The sequence below is a fragment of the Monodelphis domestica genome, chromosome 2, assembly GCF_027887165.1.
Source record: "Monodelphis domestica isolate mMonDom1 chromosome 2, mMonDom1.pri, whole genome shotgun sequence".
NCBI lineage: Eukaryota > Metazoa > Chordata > Mammalia > Didelphimorphia > Didelphidae > Monodelphis > Monodelphis domestica.
In genome coordinates, this window is record NC_077228.1 from 111872053 (window position 1) to 111889638 (window position 17586).

The window sequence follows — 17586 nt, forward strand, 5'->3', positions numbered from 1 at the left end:
CATTTACCTCTGTATGTTGTGCCCCCAGATCTTTTTTTAGACCAACTGTCATCTACCCATGCTTCCCTTAGTTTGTATTATAAGAGAAGGTTTGAGATCTTGGAAGGAAAATGAACTTAGAAGAGCTGCAGGAGTCTACAGCAGTGGAGGGGGGGGGTGGGCAAAAAGGAACAGAGAACTTTGGAGAGAGGGGGAGAGAGTTGATTGAGGCAGTTGGAAATGGGCTGCTGTCTGGGATTGCCTCCAGCTAATTCTCTGATCCAGTGACCTCTTTCCCTATGATTCCTGACCCCAGATCTTCACAAGAAGACAAGTCAATTTGACTGGAGTTTGAAACATAAGCTGCCCACTAAGAAGGATTTCCATCAACCTCCTTGAACCTAGAACTTGGGGACACTCACTGTGCAGCCGAGAAACCAGTTTCTTTACTCTGACTCCAAGGGAGTCAGGTGAACCCAAACCTGATCTGCATGCCTTTGGGGGGAAGGGTAGTAGTTAGATAGGGACCCCTTCTCCCTACTTCCTTGTTGAACCTCAATTTCCTATTCTCCATCTGCCCTCTTCCTTTTTTGTTTCCCTCAAATAAATTCAGTTAATAGGACCCAGAAACTGACTTGAACCTTTACTAGAGGGAAGCTTGAGATTGAGGGGGAGAGAAGTGATATTTCTCTCCCCAGAAAGAAAGAGGCTTATCACCACAAGCCTCTTCAAACAAGATCCTTCAGAGAACCCAGCAGTTAAGAGTTGAAGGCAGCCATAGTGGTGTGTGTGTGTGTGTGTGTGTGTGTGTGTGTGTGTGTGTGTGTGTGTGGTGTGTGTGTGTGTGTGTGTGTGTGTGTGTGTGTGTGTGTGCCAGAGAGTGCTGAAGGAATAAAGACAAACCCAACCTCCTTCTCTCCCTTGGCTTATCAAAATCACATCTTCACTTTGTCCCTGCTTTAAAGGGAGAAGACTCCATTTTCTTTTCACATTTTCTTCCTTTGTTAATCTCTCCCCTTTTTACCCCCTTTATTACAGTATCAACAACATACATTTCAGGAGTGTTTTTTTCTTTTTAATTATTACAAAATAAAATTCTGATACAAAATTATACCTTGCAATTCCCAGAGGAATTTTATAGCTTTTACAATGAAAATAGAGTTCTATTAGAACCAAAATCAGATAATTTAAAATAAAATACAGTCTGTGGCCTCCAAGAATGAAGCCCATAGCAGATAGAGGTGAATGTGATAAGGGGGAGCTGTGGTGTGGTGGAATTTTGAAATGATTAAGGGGAAAAAAAACCCAAACCAAAGTCCCTCTCGAGCATGAATTAGATCATTGGTAGAGAGTTGCCCAAGGCATTTGTCAGTTCCCTTTTCTGAAGGAAGAAAAAGAGGCTGTGATGACAGCAGGTCCATGAGGCTGATGCATGATGCTGTGGCATTCATGTGGGACTTGGTTTCAGAGGCCCTGAGTTCATATTCTCACATTATAATTTTCTATTTCAGTGACCTTGGATAAATCACTTCAATCTCTCCAGATCTGTTTCCTTCTCTAGAAAAGGAAGGAATTGGATTAGATAGCCCCCACAGTCCCTTCTAGATCTGCTTCTAGAATTCTGTAATTCTAGGCAAGGAGACCCAGAAAAAGGACACCAATTTGGCTGATGGGACAGTGGAATCCACTGATCCTGAAAAAAGAGGCTCTATATATAAATGCACATACACCCATTATATACATCTAGCCTGTACATACAGTTTAAAAATACACAACATGTGTATATGGATACAATTGAACAGATTCAACCAATAAATAGTTTTAAAAATAGGTGTCTTCTTTCTAAATAGTTCAAAGAGAAGTTTGATAAATAAATAGAGATCTTAGATGAGGTATTGAATAAAGGTAATAAATAGCCCAGGGATAGGGAGAAGTGTCACTGGAGTTTCCAAAACCTGGCTCAGCTCAAATGGAACCATAGCATCTCAATGTGGAGATGCCTTGTGGTGTTCCACAGTTTCTAGCAGAGGCGCCATCTTGGTTTTCCCAATCTGAGGGGCCTCTTAGTTTTGGATCTGCATTGTCAGGTATTCCTCCATGTAGTTGATGAATATGTCAAAATCCCCCATAGCTTTGTAGACTCCTTGTTCCTGGAGCTATACGAGGAAGAAAGGAACATTTGGTAAGAATCCAGACCTCTCACATTCTAGATGTTGTAGTCATTAAAGCACTGGGCCTGAGTTCAAATCTGAACCTCAGACACTTTATAACTGTGCCCCCAAGGCAAGTCACTTAATTGTCATTTGCTTTAGCTCCCTCATCTGTAAAATGGGAATTATAATAGCATCTACCTCCCAGAGTTATGAGGATCAAATGAGATATGAAACATCACTTTGTAAACCTTTTAAATATATAAATTTATATAAATATATAAATAGCACTATATAAATGCTATTACTGTCTCCCTGGAGAACAGCCAAAGCCTCAATGAGGATAATAAGAGGAGTTCTGGAAGCATAGTCACACAACTGTTTGGTGACCTGTGGCAGAACTTGTCCTTTTAACAATTTCCTAGGAGGGTGAACCCTAGGTCCTTAGGGCCCTAGGTAAAGGGGTGCTGGTCTGACTTGCTTTGAAGAGGGTTTTTTTTTTAACCCTTACCTTCTGTCTTAGAATGAATATTGTGTATTGGTTCCAAGGCAAAGGCTAGGAAGTGGATGTTAAATGACTTGCCCAGGGTCACATAGTGAGGAAGTATCTGAGGTCATACTTGAACTCGGGACCTTCCAGCTCCAGACCTGGCTCTCAATCCACTGAGTCATCCAGCTGTCCCCTTGGGGGAGGCTTTTGGGAAAACTACATCTCCCCTCTCATGAAGTTAGTTTCTGAAGAAAAGACTAATCTCTCTGGAATTCAGTTTTCTCTTCTCGGTAAAATGAATTCTAGATTTAGAGCTGAGAGGGCCAGCAGAATTCATCCCCCCAGTCTTTTATTTTACAGAGAGGAAATTCCAGGCCCACAGACTTTTCTCAGATCCACAAGCAGTGTCATCAGAGAGGGGATCTGAATGCTCTGAATCTATACCTGGCCTTCTTTCCAGGGCAGTAGGCTCTATCTCCTCCCAGCAATTTTAAACCAAAAGATTTCTGGCAGGGGGCTAAACTGCCTCTGAGCCAGGGCTTTATTTGTTGGAAAGAAGGAGGTACTGGCCTCCCCTCACCCCTCCAGCTATGGGTGCCGCGGCTAAGGAGAGTGTGGGTGGCAGACAAAATGACAGCGGTGCCTGACTAACCCCCGGGGAGCCTGTGCCTCTTTTCACGTCGGTTCCCTGCACACGTGATGATTCTCTGTTCACAGCTAGCCTGTAAGGGCTTCTGGAGGAGAGGACTAATCTGGCACTGCCCCCACTGCTCCATGCGAGGTGTCCGCCAGCTGGTGCACAAAGCGAACACACAGGCTCCTCAATGCCTTGAGGAGTCATTTAGAAACCCTCAAAAACCCTTCACAGAAAACAAGATGTAACCAAGGCAGCAACTCCTCCTTGACACCGTTTGCTGAGTTCCCACACTTGCCCAGGGAGGCGAGGTGACAGAAGGGACTGTTGGGCCAGCGGGGAAAACTGGGACCGCTTGGGGATGGCAGAAGCCGGTGCCCCACGTCCCGGCCCCTTCACCTCCATCACCACCCACTCAGCAGGACTCACCTTCTCATAGGTGTCCTTGACGCGATTAACCACCTTGCTCTCGTCCTCACAGGGCAGGAATCTGTGCTGTAGAAAGAGAAGCAAAGGCTGGTGAATAACAGTTCACAGTGTACTTTGAGAGCACAAAGGCCAGGGGGGTCAGGGAGCCTCAATAACGGAAGGAGGCCCCTCTCTTCCTGCTTCAGAGCAGGGCACTCAGGCAGCATCGCTCTGATTTCCTCCTATCCTGCGGACCTCTGTACCCTGCCCTCCCATCATCTGTCTCATCCTTGCCTAGAAGTGGGTAAAGAATATTCACGTGTTGGGTTTTTTTTAACAGAGGGGAAAATTTAGGCCCAGAAAGAATGAAGTGGTTACACAGAGATCTCCAATCACATGGGGAATCCACAGCAAAGGTGGGATTACAACTCGGATCTCCTGGCTCCCTACCTGGAACTGAGGGCAGAACCCTCTAAGCCACCACTAAACACCCTGTAAGATGGGAGAACCAAGTCTTAAAATTTCGCCAGTGACCATCCTGGATACTACATGGCCCCATGTTCTGATTTCTCCAGATCAGTCCATGGAAATGAATAAGCAAAGGGTGTGTGTGTGTGTGGTAGGAGGTGGAGGAAGGAAGGAAGGAAAATGCCTTTATAATTTCGGTCAGAGAAATTAGGAAGTTCAATTATCTATCCATGGGCACCGAACCTCATTGAAAGGTCCAGTCTTGGGCTTTTATGAAGTCAAGTGAGTTGGCTTCTCACCCCGTACATTTCCACTGCAGAATATCTTGGAAATGAGAAATCGCTAGTATTCCCCCAGTGAAGAGCACATTTAGGGTGCTATCAGTCCTTGACTGGCTTCCTTCCTTTCCTAGGAGCTCAGTCTCCCCCAGATCTTTCTTGTCTGGGTCTCTTATCCAGAATGCTAAGCAGTGGGACTCCCAAAGGAGCTCAGGGAATCCTAATTGTAGGGGATAGTGGTGGAAGGAGACTGGAGGAGGTAGAAGAAGGGGGAAGGGGGGACTTGTTAATAAATTGGCTAATGACTCAGAAATGACAGGAAAGCTTCCTGCAAATCACCAATGTTATGTAAATGTTCAGCTGCCTCCTTTCCCTCCCCCAACCCCCAGTGAGAGCCCCAGAGCTGATCTGTCTCTGTGCCTTGATGTGTTTGCCTGCCTGTGTGCTGCGTATGATTATGGGTCCCTCTGTGTGTGTGTGGTTGTATGTTTGGGAAGGTGAGTCTCTGTGTGCTTACATGCCTTTCGGGGGGCTCTTGGCATTGATGTGGCCAGGAGTCTCCCTGGGTGGGCCTCAGTGTGTGAATGTCTCTGTGTGATTGTGTGCTTGTGTGTTTTTCTATGTCTGTCTCTGTGTGGGTGGTTGTGGCTCTGTGGCTGTGGCCCCGCATATATTGGGGTGTGCGAGCTCGAATAGATTGTTCTCCATTTGTAGGTCTCTGTGTATCAGTGCTTGTGAGTTTCTTTGGGTGTGTCTCCGTATTTAGGGTTGTGTGTGCTTCTGTGTTTCTGTGAGTGTCCTTCTTGCGTCTGTGTGCTTTGGCATCTTTTGGCGTGTGTATATGTAGTTGTTTGGATATATTTCTCTGTGTGTGTGTGTGTGTGTGCTGGGGGGGTTGGAGCTCCAGCATGGTTATCCCATGTTGCCCTCTACTCACACAGCGTTTGAGCCTCAGTCTCAGAATCTGTAATTTGTCTCCCAAGGAGCCCACTTTCTCTTTGACGCCCTCCTCATTCTCTGCCTGAGGCATCACTTTCTCCAGGTAAAACTTGATCATCTGGGACAAGGCCTGGCAGCCCAGGTAACTCTGTGAGGACCCAAAAAAGGAGTGGTTGTGAGGAAGTGGGAAAGGAAAGGGGATGCTGGATGGACTCTGGAAATCTCCCTCCCCAAAGGTCCTCCTGAAGATGCTGAAAGCCACCCCCCTCACTATTCCTGCCTTTAGCAGGGACTGTGACCTCTGTTGGTGGCAAGGCTGTGGATGAAAGTCTCCTTTGTAGCTTCCCCTTTCAGATTCAAGGAAGCAGGCAGACCTCCCTGCAGCCAATAAGCAAATTCTCTGTCTCTCTCTCTGTCTCTCTGCCTCTCCTCTGTCTCTCTCTGTCTCTCTCTTTCTCTGCTGTCTCTCTGACACCCCCCCACCCCCATCTCTGTCTCTCTCTCTCACCTTCTATCATAGAAAGGATATCAGTTCAAAGGCAGAAGAGTGGTAAGGATTAGGCAACTGGGAGTAAGTGACTTCCCTAGGGTTATTCAGAAAGACCATGTCTGAGGCCACATTTGAACCCAGGATCTCCCAACTCCAGTCTTGACTCCTCTGAGTCACTTAGCTGCTGTTAATGTGCAAATTCAAATCTACTTTATGAGCCCCAAATGTTTTACCCAGATCATGGACAAGTCCTCACCTTTAAGTCTTCCAGCAAAGATCTGTCTATTAGTCTGGTTTCCAACTTGTCTCTCTTTTGCTGTAAGAAGCAAAGAGTTAGAATGTACCTGAAATAATGGCATCATTGATACTGCTATCTCCTGGGTCCCCCTTTTTATGTCTAGAGGTTCAAGATGTATTTTAGGGGCTGCTGCCTTGCAGAGTCCTAGCTTAAACAAATAGGAAGTCCAGACAACTGGGTTCACAAGGGGATCCCCCTTAAAATGTAAGCTCCCTGGGAGGAGGGTTTGTTTCATTTCCTTGTACTTTTATTCCCAGAGCCTGGCACAGTGCCGAGCATACAGTAGGCCTTTAACAAATACTTTTGGCTGATTGACCTAGTCTGGCTGGGTCCATAGATTGAACCAAGAACCCTCATCTTGTTCACCTGCTCTTCATGCAGTATGCTATAAATTTCCAAGTCAAGACACAATCCTGACTCAGCCCTAGGGGTAGACTTCCCAGCTTTGATTCTGTCCAGTGGTTCTTTGCTGAGTTTAGCAAAACTTTCAAAGAGCCACCCACGTCACCCTAGCTGCCCTCTGTGCTTCTGTTCTTTTGCCTTCAATACCCAGTGCCTTCTTTCCTCTCCTACTACAGGTTCTTAAGGATCCCAGGGAAGGGAAGATATCAATTGGCATAGATTTTCTGAACAAATGCCATAGAATCACAGAATCTGAGAGTTGGGAGGAACCTCAGAGGTCATCTAGGCCAACCTATGCTTGAAAATATCAATTGATAATTTCCTTTGGAGCCCACAGATCAATTTTGGGGACACCGGGAGCTCCGAAGGGAGAACTTTGCAGCAGATTGTGTTGTGGGAAGCCCAGACACTTCAGATCAGATATGGGAAAGCAGAGGGAACCCTCACCCCCAAACAAAACCCCAAACTAAAAGCCCCCACTTCATTAGGAATCAAGAACTGTGACAGAATCCCAGCTCAGCCACCAATACGGCTGTGTCCTTGATCGCTCTGGTCCTCAGTTTTCTCTTCTGTCAAATGTAGGGGTTGTCCTAATGAGCCTTGAATCCTTTCCCAGGTCTAACATTCCCTGATTCTCTAAATCTAAGACAACACAAGATGGTCTTTCTGATGTGTCTCAGTAGATAAAGCAGTGGCTGTTTTGCAAAGCTTGGAAATGCCTTAGAAATGATCTATCCATCTGTGTATATACGGATGAACCCAGCTAGCTTTCTAGTGCTAGGGCTTTGCCCAACTCACTGAACTGAGGGAGGAGCATGGGCAGAAGAGTTAGCCGGCGCAGGGATCTTGCTCGGGGCAAGCACTGAAGAAAGCGAAAGGTCAGGCGGGTGGGTGTACTTACAAAGTAGATCTTCACTTTACCGAAGGCTGCTCGAAGATCTCGGAGCATGTTGGGCAACGTGATGGAGAAGTTGCTACAGTTGTCCTCTGCAGCGGAACTGGAGCTGAGGTCAGTCAGGAAAAGTAAGCAAAACAGCAGCATCAAGGTAGACATGGCAAGGCTCTGGTTTCTCTCCTGGGCTCTGACCTAGGGCTCTGTTTTGCAAGAGCAAGCCCGGCTGATACTGTCCCTCACCTGCTGGCCTTCATTTATACTCAATGGGACTATCCCTCATTCATAAAACCCACATGTTTCCGGCAAGAGATTTTTCTGAGTAGAGCCCCTCCCTTTCCCAGCCCCTCCCTTTCCCGGCCCCGCCCCCAAGCCCCCTCCCTCCACTAAAGTTAAGCCAAACCTCCAAAGCTTTAGAATTGTATTTTTTTTTTTTAATTTCTGCATTGCAAGCATGTGGTTGATCTCTACACTTCTCCATTAGGCTATTTTTAGGACTTGGGTAGTGATGATGGGGGTAATTTCTCTCTCTCTCTCTCTCTCTCTCTTTCTTTCTCTCCCTCTCTTGGCACTTCTGCACTATTGCTTACATAATATACAGCTTTTACCTCAAAGAGTGAAGGATTGCCTGAGGCCAAGATAATGTTCCTTGCCACTAGTGACGTGTGAACGTGAGCCCATTTCAGAATGCTATTTATTGAGTAATTCTTGAGCCCTGTTGCATACAGTATGTATATTTAAGGCTTTAAAATAATTTAGTTAAGACACTCCCTGCCTATATCAAGAGAAGGCCAATTTCCCAATAGGGCAAGTGTGGGCATTAAGCTTGTGCCTCAAACACCGGGATTCTTCACTTTCAAAGCCCAAGAATGCTTTTAAGTATACAAAGTCAAAAAGGAATTTTTTTCCCACCCAAGTTCATGGATCTTCTGAAATCTGTCCCTAGTTTCCTTGGGAGTCCATGAACCCCATGCTAAGGTCTTTTGGTCTCATACAACACTGGAACTCCCACGAAATTTGTACTCACTTGATGTCTACTTCAATGGGTATCTCCGGATGGGAAGGATTTGCATCCATCATTTAGAGAATTGTATAGACCTAGGGCTAGTCATTTGCCCACCTTCTGCAAGACCACATATAACTCAGCTGAGTGTAATGGATATTCCTTTTTTAAAAATTTATTTGGAATATTTTTCCATAGTTACAAGATTTGTTTTTTCCCTCCCCTTCTCCCTCCCCTCTCCTGGAGCTGACATGCAATTCCACTGGGTAATGCATGTATCATTGTTCAAAACCTATTTCCAAGTTATTCATATCTGTAATAGTGTTCTTCTAAAGCCCAAACCCCAGACATATGACTATTTCTTTTCTTAAGCCTCAAAGAAGTCAGGACAGCAATCAACAAAATATTTATTAAACACGTTATGTGTGGGGCACCAAAAAGAAATATTCAAGTATCAGATATTCAGTTGAGAGACGTACATCTATTCAAATTTTCTGGTACACAGACATGACTTCTCATTTAAAGTTTCAACTTAGAAAGGGTTATAGGACTATAAAAATTAGGGGCTTTCACACAGTGAACAAAGGGCTAGATCTGAGTTCAAATCCTACCTCAGGCACTAACTATATGGCTCCAGGCAAGTTACTTAATTTTCCTGTGCCTCTTTTTTTCTCTCTCCTGGGATGATGAAAAATGAGATAATAATAGCACCTACCTTATAGGGTTGTGATCATCAGATGAGATAACAGAAACAAATTTCTTTGCATATCTTAAATCACTATATAATTGCTCACCATTATTATTATGAGCAGCCAAGTGGTGCTGTGGATAGAATACCAGGCCTGGATTCAGGAAGACTGATCTTCCTGAATTCAAAGCTGTTTTCAGACACTTATTAGCTGTGGGACTCTGGCAAGTCATTTAATCCTGTTTGCCTCAGTTTCCTCATCTGTAAAAATGAGTTGGAGGGGGAAATGACTAACCATTCTAGTATCTCTGCTAAAAAAAAGCTTAAATGGGCTCATGGACAGTTGGATACAATTGAAAAATGATTGAACAACATTATTATTACAATAAATACTAACTAAAGGTGATTATAAAAAGGAGTTGAGTGGGAGTTGATTGGCTAGAAGGACCCCTTTGATTCTAGGAACAGAAATTACCTTCTCCATCTGTCCTAGGGAGTTTTCTTTTCCTGAGTCAACCTTTGCCTTGGCAACTACATTACCCTTAACTTCAGAGGGAATTCCAGAGGAGTTATATAGTAGAAATATTTCAAGATAGAGAAGCAGACATCTTTTTTTTTTTAACTTTTACCTTCTGTCCAAGAATTGATACTAAGTATTGGTAAGAAGGCTAAAGAGCAGTAAGACCTAGGCAATCGGGGTTAAGTGACTTGACCAGGGTCACACATCTAGGAAGTGACTGAGGTTAGAGAAGCAGTCCTGATAGGAAGATTTGAGGAAGGCAAGGGAAAGAGAGTAGTGGAAGTGAATGATTCAAATGGCGTAATCTATGACTCCTGCTCACGCAGCACTACTACCCCTCTGTTTGTTATCCCATGATAGTTCTATGCTTCGTCTGGTGTCCTAGTGCCTTTCCTCTTTGATTATCTGAAATTTATCTTGCTTATCTTGTCTGTACATAGTTGTTTGCATGTTGTCTACTCCATGAGTCAGTTGGTCAGTCAATAAAAAAAATTTTTTAAGCATCTACTATGCACTAAACCCTCAGAATACAAAAAGAGGCAAAAGACTCTTTACCTTCAAGAAGCATATAATTGAATGGGGGAGGCAATAAGTCACAAGTATTTACTAGCATACACTAATTAAAAAGGAAATAATTGAGAGAGGGAAGGCACAAAAATTAAGAGGAGTTGAGAAAGGTTTTCTGTAGAAGATGGGATTTTAGTTAGGATTGAAGGGAAGTCAAAGAAGCCAAAATAGGCTGAAAGGGAGAGGGAGAGCATACCAAGCATGGAGGATGACCAGAGAAAATGCCATGAGACTATGAGCTCTTTGAGAACTGGAACTTTGTTTTTGTTTCATTCATTCATTCATTCATTCATTCATTCATTCATTCATTCATTCGTTTGTCTGTTTGTTTATTGTCTGTATGTCCCCAGCATTTAGCCCAGGTCCTGGTACATAGTAAATGGTGTAATAATAAATAAATAATAAATACTTGTTGACTTGACTTGTTGGTATGATAGTTGAAGGCAGGAAAAATAGATATTTCAAAACCAACAGGGTAAAAGAATATTCTAGAGCTAATTAGGACTGTTAGGAGTTGAAGTCACTGAGAATGCTTTGATCACAATAGTTCCCCTTTCTCTTCTTTCCTGGAGGGGTCCCTTTTGTCTGTCTCAAAGATTCTGCTCTCCCTGTCTGCCAAGGATCTCTTCTGGCAGGAAGTGTGATGTATTTGGAAGAATAGTGAATTGGTTTCAGTTCCTGGCTCTATGACAAGTGACTACATACCCTTGAGAAGTCACTTCACTCATGTGCTTCAATTTCCCCATCTGTCAAATGGAGACAATAATGCCTACTCCACTTCATGGGGCAGCCAGGTGGCACAGTAGATAAAGTGCAAGGCCTAAAGTCAGGAAGACAAAATCAAATCTTCAGACACTTTTTGCTATGTGACCTCAGACAAGTCACTTATCCCTGTTCACCTTAGTTTCCTCAAATATAAAATGAGTTGGAGAAAAAAATTGGCAAACCGCTCGTGTCTTTGTCAAATGGAGTCACAAAGAGTTGGACATGACTGAAATGACTGAACAACAATTTGTTACATAATCCTCAAAAAAAGAAAAAGCCTAGGACTGGGATGGGGGTGGCAAATGTATTTCCTCCTCATTCCAAGTTCCTACTTTCATACCAGCTATGTGACTTTGATAAATCACATCACTTCTCTAGTCCTCAGTTTCCCTATCTATAAAGTGTGAAGGTTGGAGTAAATGGACTCTTAAGTTTCCTTCCAGTCTGACTCTAAAGTTTTATCTAAAGAATCATGCTTATTCTTTTTACTATTTTCACACCTTAGATCTCTGTAGAGGAAATAGTACTGAGGTCTGAATTCTCAGGATGATGAAAGTGTCATTTTGTAAAAGCAACAGAACAGCTAAGTTAAGTCATGGACAGAAGGGAGGAATAACAGAAGGCTGAGTGGCATGAGAGATGTAGGGCACTCCCACCTCTCGACTCTGGGTCCGGAAGGACTAGTGGGCCTCTGCCATTGGCCTCCGTGTTCTCAGAACCTAGAAGGAGTCAGACTTCCAAAACTCTTCTAGGAAATGGGGTGGGACAGATCTTTAAGTCACTTCCCTGCCAGATTTGGGATGTCGACATGGAATGAGAAAATGGGCTTTGGTTATGCCATCAGGGAGGGAGTAAGACTTCCTCTGACAGTTAACTCTCATCTTTTCAACTTGAGTCCACTCTTCATGCTACTCTTAGGAAGTTTATAGTTCCCGTCATGGGGCAGATATCCTTCTGCTGCGCAAATGGAGTTTCTGCAGAAGTCACGTCTGCCAACACTGGCCCTCAACAGCATTGTGAAGTGTGCTTGGCCTCTCTCTCTCCTTCCCTATCCAGCATCATCTTTCCTTTTGGGTGTTCCTCTGCTGTCCAGTCCCTATTCTCCAGAGGGAAACAGATAACTTAGTCATGTTGAAGTGTTGAGTGTGTTACCCCTTCCAGGGTTATTTACAAATCAAAAGAGTTTAATTCACAAGTCTACTGGGGTACAGAAGAGAGAGCTCAAGAATCAGTGTCCGAAGATCTGAATGAATCATTTATTCCCTATATGACCTTGGGCATGTCACTAGTGGAAAAAAAAATGCTGAATTGGGATCTAAGACAGAAAATATGTATTAAACTCCAGTGGCCACTCACCAGCTGTGTGACCTCAGGGAAAGTCACCTTCCTCCTCTGAACCATTTGCCTTACCTTTAAAATTGAGCAGGTTGGGCTAAGTGGTCTCCAATTCTTAATTCCATTATAATGGAATGTAAGGAATCAGGTAATTGGGGAGTTATTTGGGGGAACAAAGAGGGACTCATCACACATATTACTAATAATTTGTAAGGCTGAGTAGGATTCCAGCCCACCAAGACAGTCTGTTAAGAGGGCACTCTTGGGGGCAGCTAGGTAGTTCAGTGGATAGAAAGGCAGGTTTAGAGATGGGTTCAAACTTGTCCTCCAACACTTCTTAGCTGGGTGACCTTAGGCAAGTCACTTAACCCCCATTGGCTAGCCCTTACCATTCTTCTGCCTTGGAACTAATACTGAGTATTGATTCTAAAACAGAAGGTAATGGTTTTTTAAAAAGAGGACACTGGTATATTGGAAAGAATACTGACCGTGGAGTCAGAGAATCAGAATTCAAATCCTATCTTTGATATTCAGAACCTGTGCAACCTTGCATAAGTCACCTCACTTTCCTGGACCTCAATTTCCTCATTTGTAATTGGAGGGGGATGGATGCATGACCTTTGAAGTCCTTCACTTCCCTAGAGCTGTGTTCTATGTTCTATGTTCCTCTCAGGCTCTTGAACAGAAGGGGCAGCATGAAGTTGGTATAGGGGTTGGCATTTGCTTCATACTTTACAAAGGGTAAAAGGATGCTATTTCAAATTTTAACTAGAACTCAAAATATAGTATCATCTTTCCGAGAATCAGTGAGTTACATAACTCACACTCTTCGCCAGGCCCTTCCCCTACCACCTGGGATATCCTGAGTAAGGCTGCAGTTGCCTAATAGTTAGAGGGTGTGGGTGCCTTGGTGAGAAATGCAACATTTGAGGGTTAATAAAATTAGTAATCCTCTCTAATCAAGGAAGAAAGAAGACATGCTCCATATTTTGCTGTAGTAAGACAATGACTACTCCTGGGAGTCTGCATTTCATCGAATGATATCTGACCAAAGAGGATGTAGCGATGCTGCCTCACACACTCCTTGCCTCCTAGCACAACCATATTTAATGATTCCCGACCCCATTTATCCCTTGATGAAACATTCCAGATTTTGGTTTCTTCCCCCTTCCCCTCATTTCTGCCCCAGATCCCATCTGCCTTTTGCTGACTAAATCCATTCATTGCCTCCTACTCTGATCTCGGTGGACATAGAGACAGTCTAGTCAGCTTTCTGTCAGATTGAGACCATTGTCCTTTTCCAGAGGGAATAAAACGAGGTGGAAGAAGTTTAGCACAGAATAGAAGGTCAGTCAGGAAGGACTGAGTTCATGCTCTAGCTCTGACATATACTAGCTATTGTTATCATCATGGCCTTTTCATGTTTCCCTACTGGGCCTCAGTTTCTTCATCTGATAATGAGAAGTTGGATTAGATAACCTCTTCTTCCTAGCCCTAGCTATGATCTTTCTCTCATGCTCTAAGCAACTTTATGTGACTCTGAATTACAGAGGAGCTGCTGATACCGAGAATCAGGAGGAGTTTCCTCAAAATCCCAAATCCAGGCCAAAAAATAAACTCAAAATTCTGAGGAATGCCCAAATGGAAATAATTTTTCAGCACTGGAAATAGTTGTCCACAGTGAGTCCAAGGCATTAGATCAACCACTTTCTTATTCCACTTGGGCTATTCAACCAGATGTCCAAAGATAAAATGGATGATTTTTTTTCTCATCAAAATAATTAGTTTGTACCCCAAATTGGTTCCCTGACAAAAAGAGCTCAAAATATTCTGCTTTTCTACTTCACAAGATTGATATGAGGATGAAATGAGAGACTGGATGGGAAGGACTTTAGGGAAGTAGGAGTGTCAGACAAAAATGTAAGTTATTCTGAATGTTTAATCAATTAACAAGCCTTTATTAAATACCCTACTATGTGCCAGGCACTGTGCTGGGTGCTGAGGATACAAATACAAAAATAGAAACATTGATGTTCTCAAGGAATTCACATTGTAACAAAGAAAGCAAGTGGTTACTCATATAGATATATTTTGTTTGGGAAGGCACTAGTGTCTGGCAGAATCAAGAAAGGCTTCATATAAAAGTTACTGCTTCAGTGGAGGCTTGAGGGAAATTAGAAATTCCAAGAGACAATGGGGGATAGTCAGAGAGAAAACGAAAATAAATGGCTAACATTTATAAAGTGATTTGAGGTTTTTAAAGAACTATAAACATCTCATTTGAGCCTCACAACAACCCTAGAAGGTACATGATATTATTACCTGGGAAGAAACTGAGGCAGACAAAGGTTAAGTGACTTGTCCAGAGTACTCAGCTAGTAAGTATTTGAGATCAGATTTGAACTCAGGTCTTCCTGATTCCTGGTCCAGTTCTCTTATCTGAGTGTCATGTGTGAAGCATAGTAAGAATATTAGTAATAATGATGGTGATGATAAAAATAAACCAGGAATTCTTATTTATTCAGATTGTACAAAAACATCATCCATAAAATAATTCTCTTGTTCTCTTAAAAAGTAATTAGTCAGCCCTGAAAGTCCCATATCCTTAACTTGCATGAGAATGCATGATCATCCACTCTTCAGGAACTTTGAAGTTGCATTAAGAGAGCTGGAACAGTAGGGCCCAGGCCAGGGGTAAAATAGGGGCTAAGGCCAAGTGTGAGTCAGAGCACCATCTATCTAGGTATTCTCTTTCAGGAAAATGTCAATATCATTTTTAAGACGTAGACCTTGAAATGACTCACTAAGGAAAGAGGGGGAGGCTGAAAGGAGAGGGAATCCCCCTTTCCCTTTGGACACCCTTGCCAAATGCCGGGTTGTTTCTTACAAGGAATTGATCTCATACATTCTTACTCCAAGTATGGGATTATCTTTCAGCAAAGTGCTGGAAGATGATTTTGTTCCTTTGAGATTATCTATCAGCAAAGTGCTGGAAGATGATTTTGTTCCTTTCCCTTGGAGCTGTCCAGTAGTATTCTCACAGATGAATAGTAGATTTTTTGGGGGGAACACAAACCTTCAGGATCATTTTCTGACCTGGACTAAAGGGAATTCCTTCAGCTGGAGGTGCTCCCTGTGTTGGTGTCAACTTGTTTCTTAGGTTAATGTTTATGTTTTTGGCTGATGATAGAGTTTCATTTCTCCTTCTCTGAGGACATTCAGTCTCACTGAGATCTTTACTTGATGCCTCATTGTTCACTTATATACAACCTGCCTTGACCTTGATGAAGCTCAGAGTTTCTCAGTAGTTGTTTAGCAAGAGGCCTTGGTGGGAGACAGGAACCTGGAAAGGAAGGGTGGGGGGAGGGTAGGCTGAGTGGGGACATCTCGAGCACTTCTTCACTTGGACTGGACTATCTTCTCCCCTTACTTGGTGTATCTCAGGCTAAAAGTGAAACAGATTCTCAGGAACCATAAAAGAACTAAGATGGCATGGCCTTTTTGCCCATAACAGGCAAAGGCTGAGAAAGCTGAGAAAACTGCGGGTCCATCTCTGGAGTGAAGCAGGCCGCACAGCAAGCCACAGCGGAAGAGCTGGTCTTTGGACACCCAAAGTGGAATTCCCCTTTATGCAACTCTGGTGCCAGCTTTCTTCCCTTAGTACACAATTGGATTTTTCTTGGGGAACCCACAGACCTCTAATTTCTCATGCCCAGAGATCTTGAGCTGGAAGCACCCTAGATATTTGGCTGTCTCATGAAAGGCAAGGAAGAGATGGATCAGAGAACTTTGGCCCTTTTCCACAGAGGACAGTCACGACTTTGAGTCAACAAAAAATATAAGAACTTGTTATACTTTAAAGTTTAAATATCACCTTCTTTGCAAGAACATCATAAGGCATGTTGTGCAAATATTATTAACTCCTTCTTAGAGGTGAAACTCTAAGAGGTTAAGTGACTTGCCATAACCACATCCTTAATAAGTATTTGTAATAGCATTCAAATCCAAGTCAAACTCTTTCTACTAAACCATTTTGTTTCACAATAAGCATTTATTAAGCATATATAACATTTGTAAAACATTTTTTAAGCATCTGGAGTGAGATACAGGGTCAGTAAAACATAGTCCCTGCCCCCATAAAGCTTATAGTCTAGCTATTCAGTCACTTATATATAGCCAATCAGGTCAACCTGTTGCTTGCATGCATTGGGTGTGCTAGTCTTGAGCCTATGATGAGGTCAGATAATTAGTGTAGTGGGATATTTACCAGAGTCTCCCACCAAGTGGACAAGGTTAGTTCTTTAGTTTAGAAGGCATAGAAGGGGGCAGCTGAGTGGCTCAGTAGATTGAGAGCCATGTCTAGAAATAGGAGGTCCTGGTTTAAAATCTGGCCTCAGACACTTCCTAACCGTGTGACCCTGGGCGAGTCACTTAACCCACATTGCTCAGTCCTTACTGCTCTTGGAACCAATATACAGTACAGATTCTAAAGCAGAAAGTATGGGTATATAAAAAGGCATGGAAATGGCCCTCAGGCCTCAAGGACTATAGGCTTGGGTCAACTGATATTATTTCTTGGTCACCTGAGCATCCCAGTCTATAAAGCTCCTCCTAGATATTGACTGGACTGACTGTTATGGTCAATAACACAGAAGCAAGAGAACTTAACTCAACTGAATCAATGTGGAGTCCTTGATAAAAGTATTTATTAAATATCTTTCCCCTGCCACAGCTTAGTAAATCTTCTTTGTTTAGCCATCACGTCTTTAATGAGTGTTGCATTTCATTTCAATATGAAAACCCAGGGAGACTCAGGGACCTCACCTGCATTAGTCTTTTCCTTTCCTATTGGTACAGTCACTCAAGATTGGGTCAGGATGATCTTGCTGAAATCAGGATTGAGCAATACAAAGGAAGTAGGTTCTCTGTGGTCTTTCTGGGAGTGCTTCTGGTGATGCCTCCAGTAATGATGGCTGCTTATTATAGGTCAACTTCCATCATCCTTGGGAGATAGGTATGTAAACTATCTATGGCCATTCAACAACTAGAAATAAATTGTCAATATTTTCTGGCTTGAAGAATTTTATTTTGAAGACAATTGCAGTAACTTGAGCTTTATTGGATTTGAATGCTTTTTTTTAAATTAGGGGACTCATAATGGCAACTACAGCTGATAGACCTGGGCATTCCCTCTTCCTACCGTTGTAATTTTGTGATACTCTAAAGGATTGTGCTGAAGGAATTGCTTTGGATTTTGAGAGAGACTGTTATGAAGCATGC

The 17586-nt window shown here is 43.1% G+C and overlaps 1 protein-coding gene across 1 annotated transcript; it reads right to left on the reverse strand.

The window, feature by feature from the left end:
* Positions 1–1032: 1032 nt before the first annotated feature.
* IL10 (interleukin 10) lies at positions 1033–7695 on the reverse strand. Its single transcript, XM_003340167.4, has 5 exons — positions 7438–7695; positions 6093–6152; positions 5345–5494; positions 3683–3748; positions 1033–2135 (listed from the first exon to the last, which is right to left on the reverse strand). The coding sequence occupies exons 1-5, from the start codon at positions 7588–7590 to the stop codon at positions 2043–2045; spliced, it is 522 nt and encodes a 173-aa protein (XP_003340215.1). The 5' UTR covers positions 7591–7695; the 3' UTR covers positions 1033–2042.
* Positions 7696–17586: the final 9891 nt, after the last annotated feature.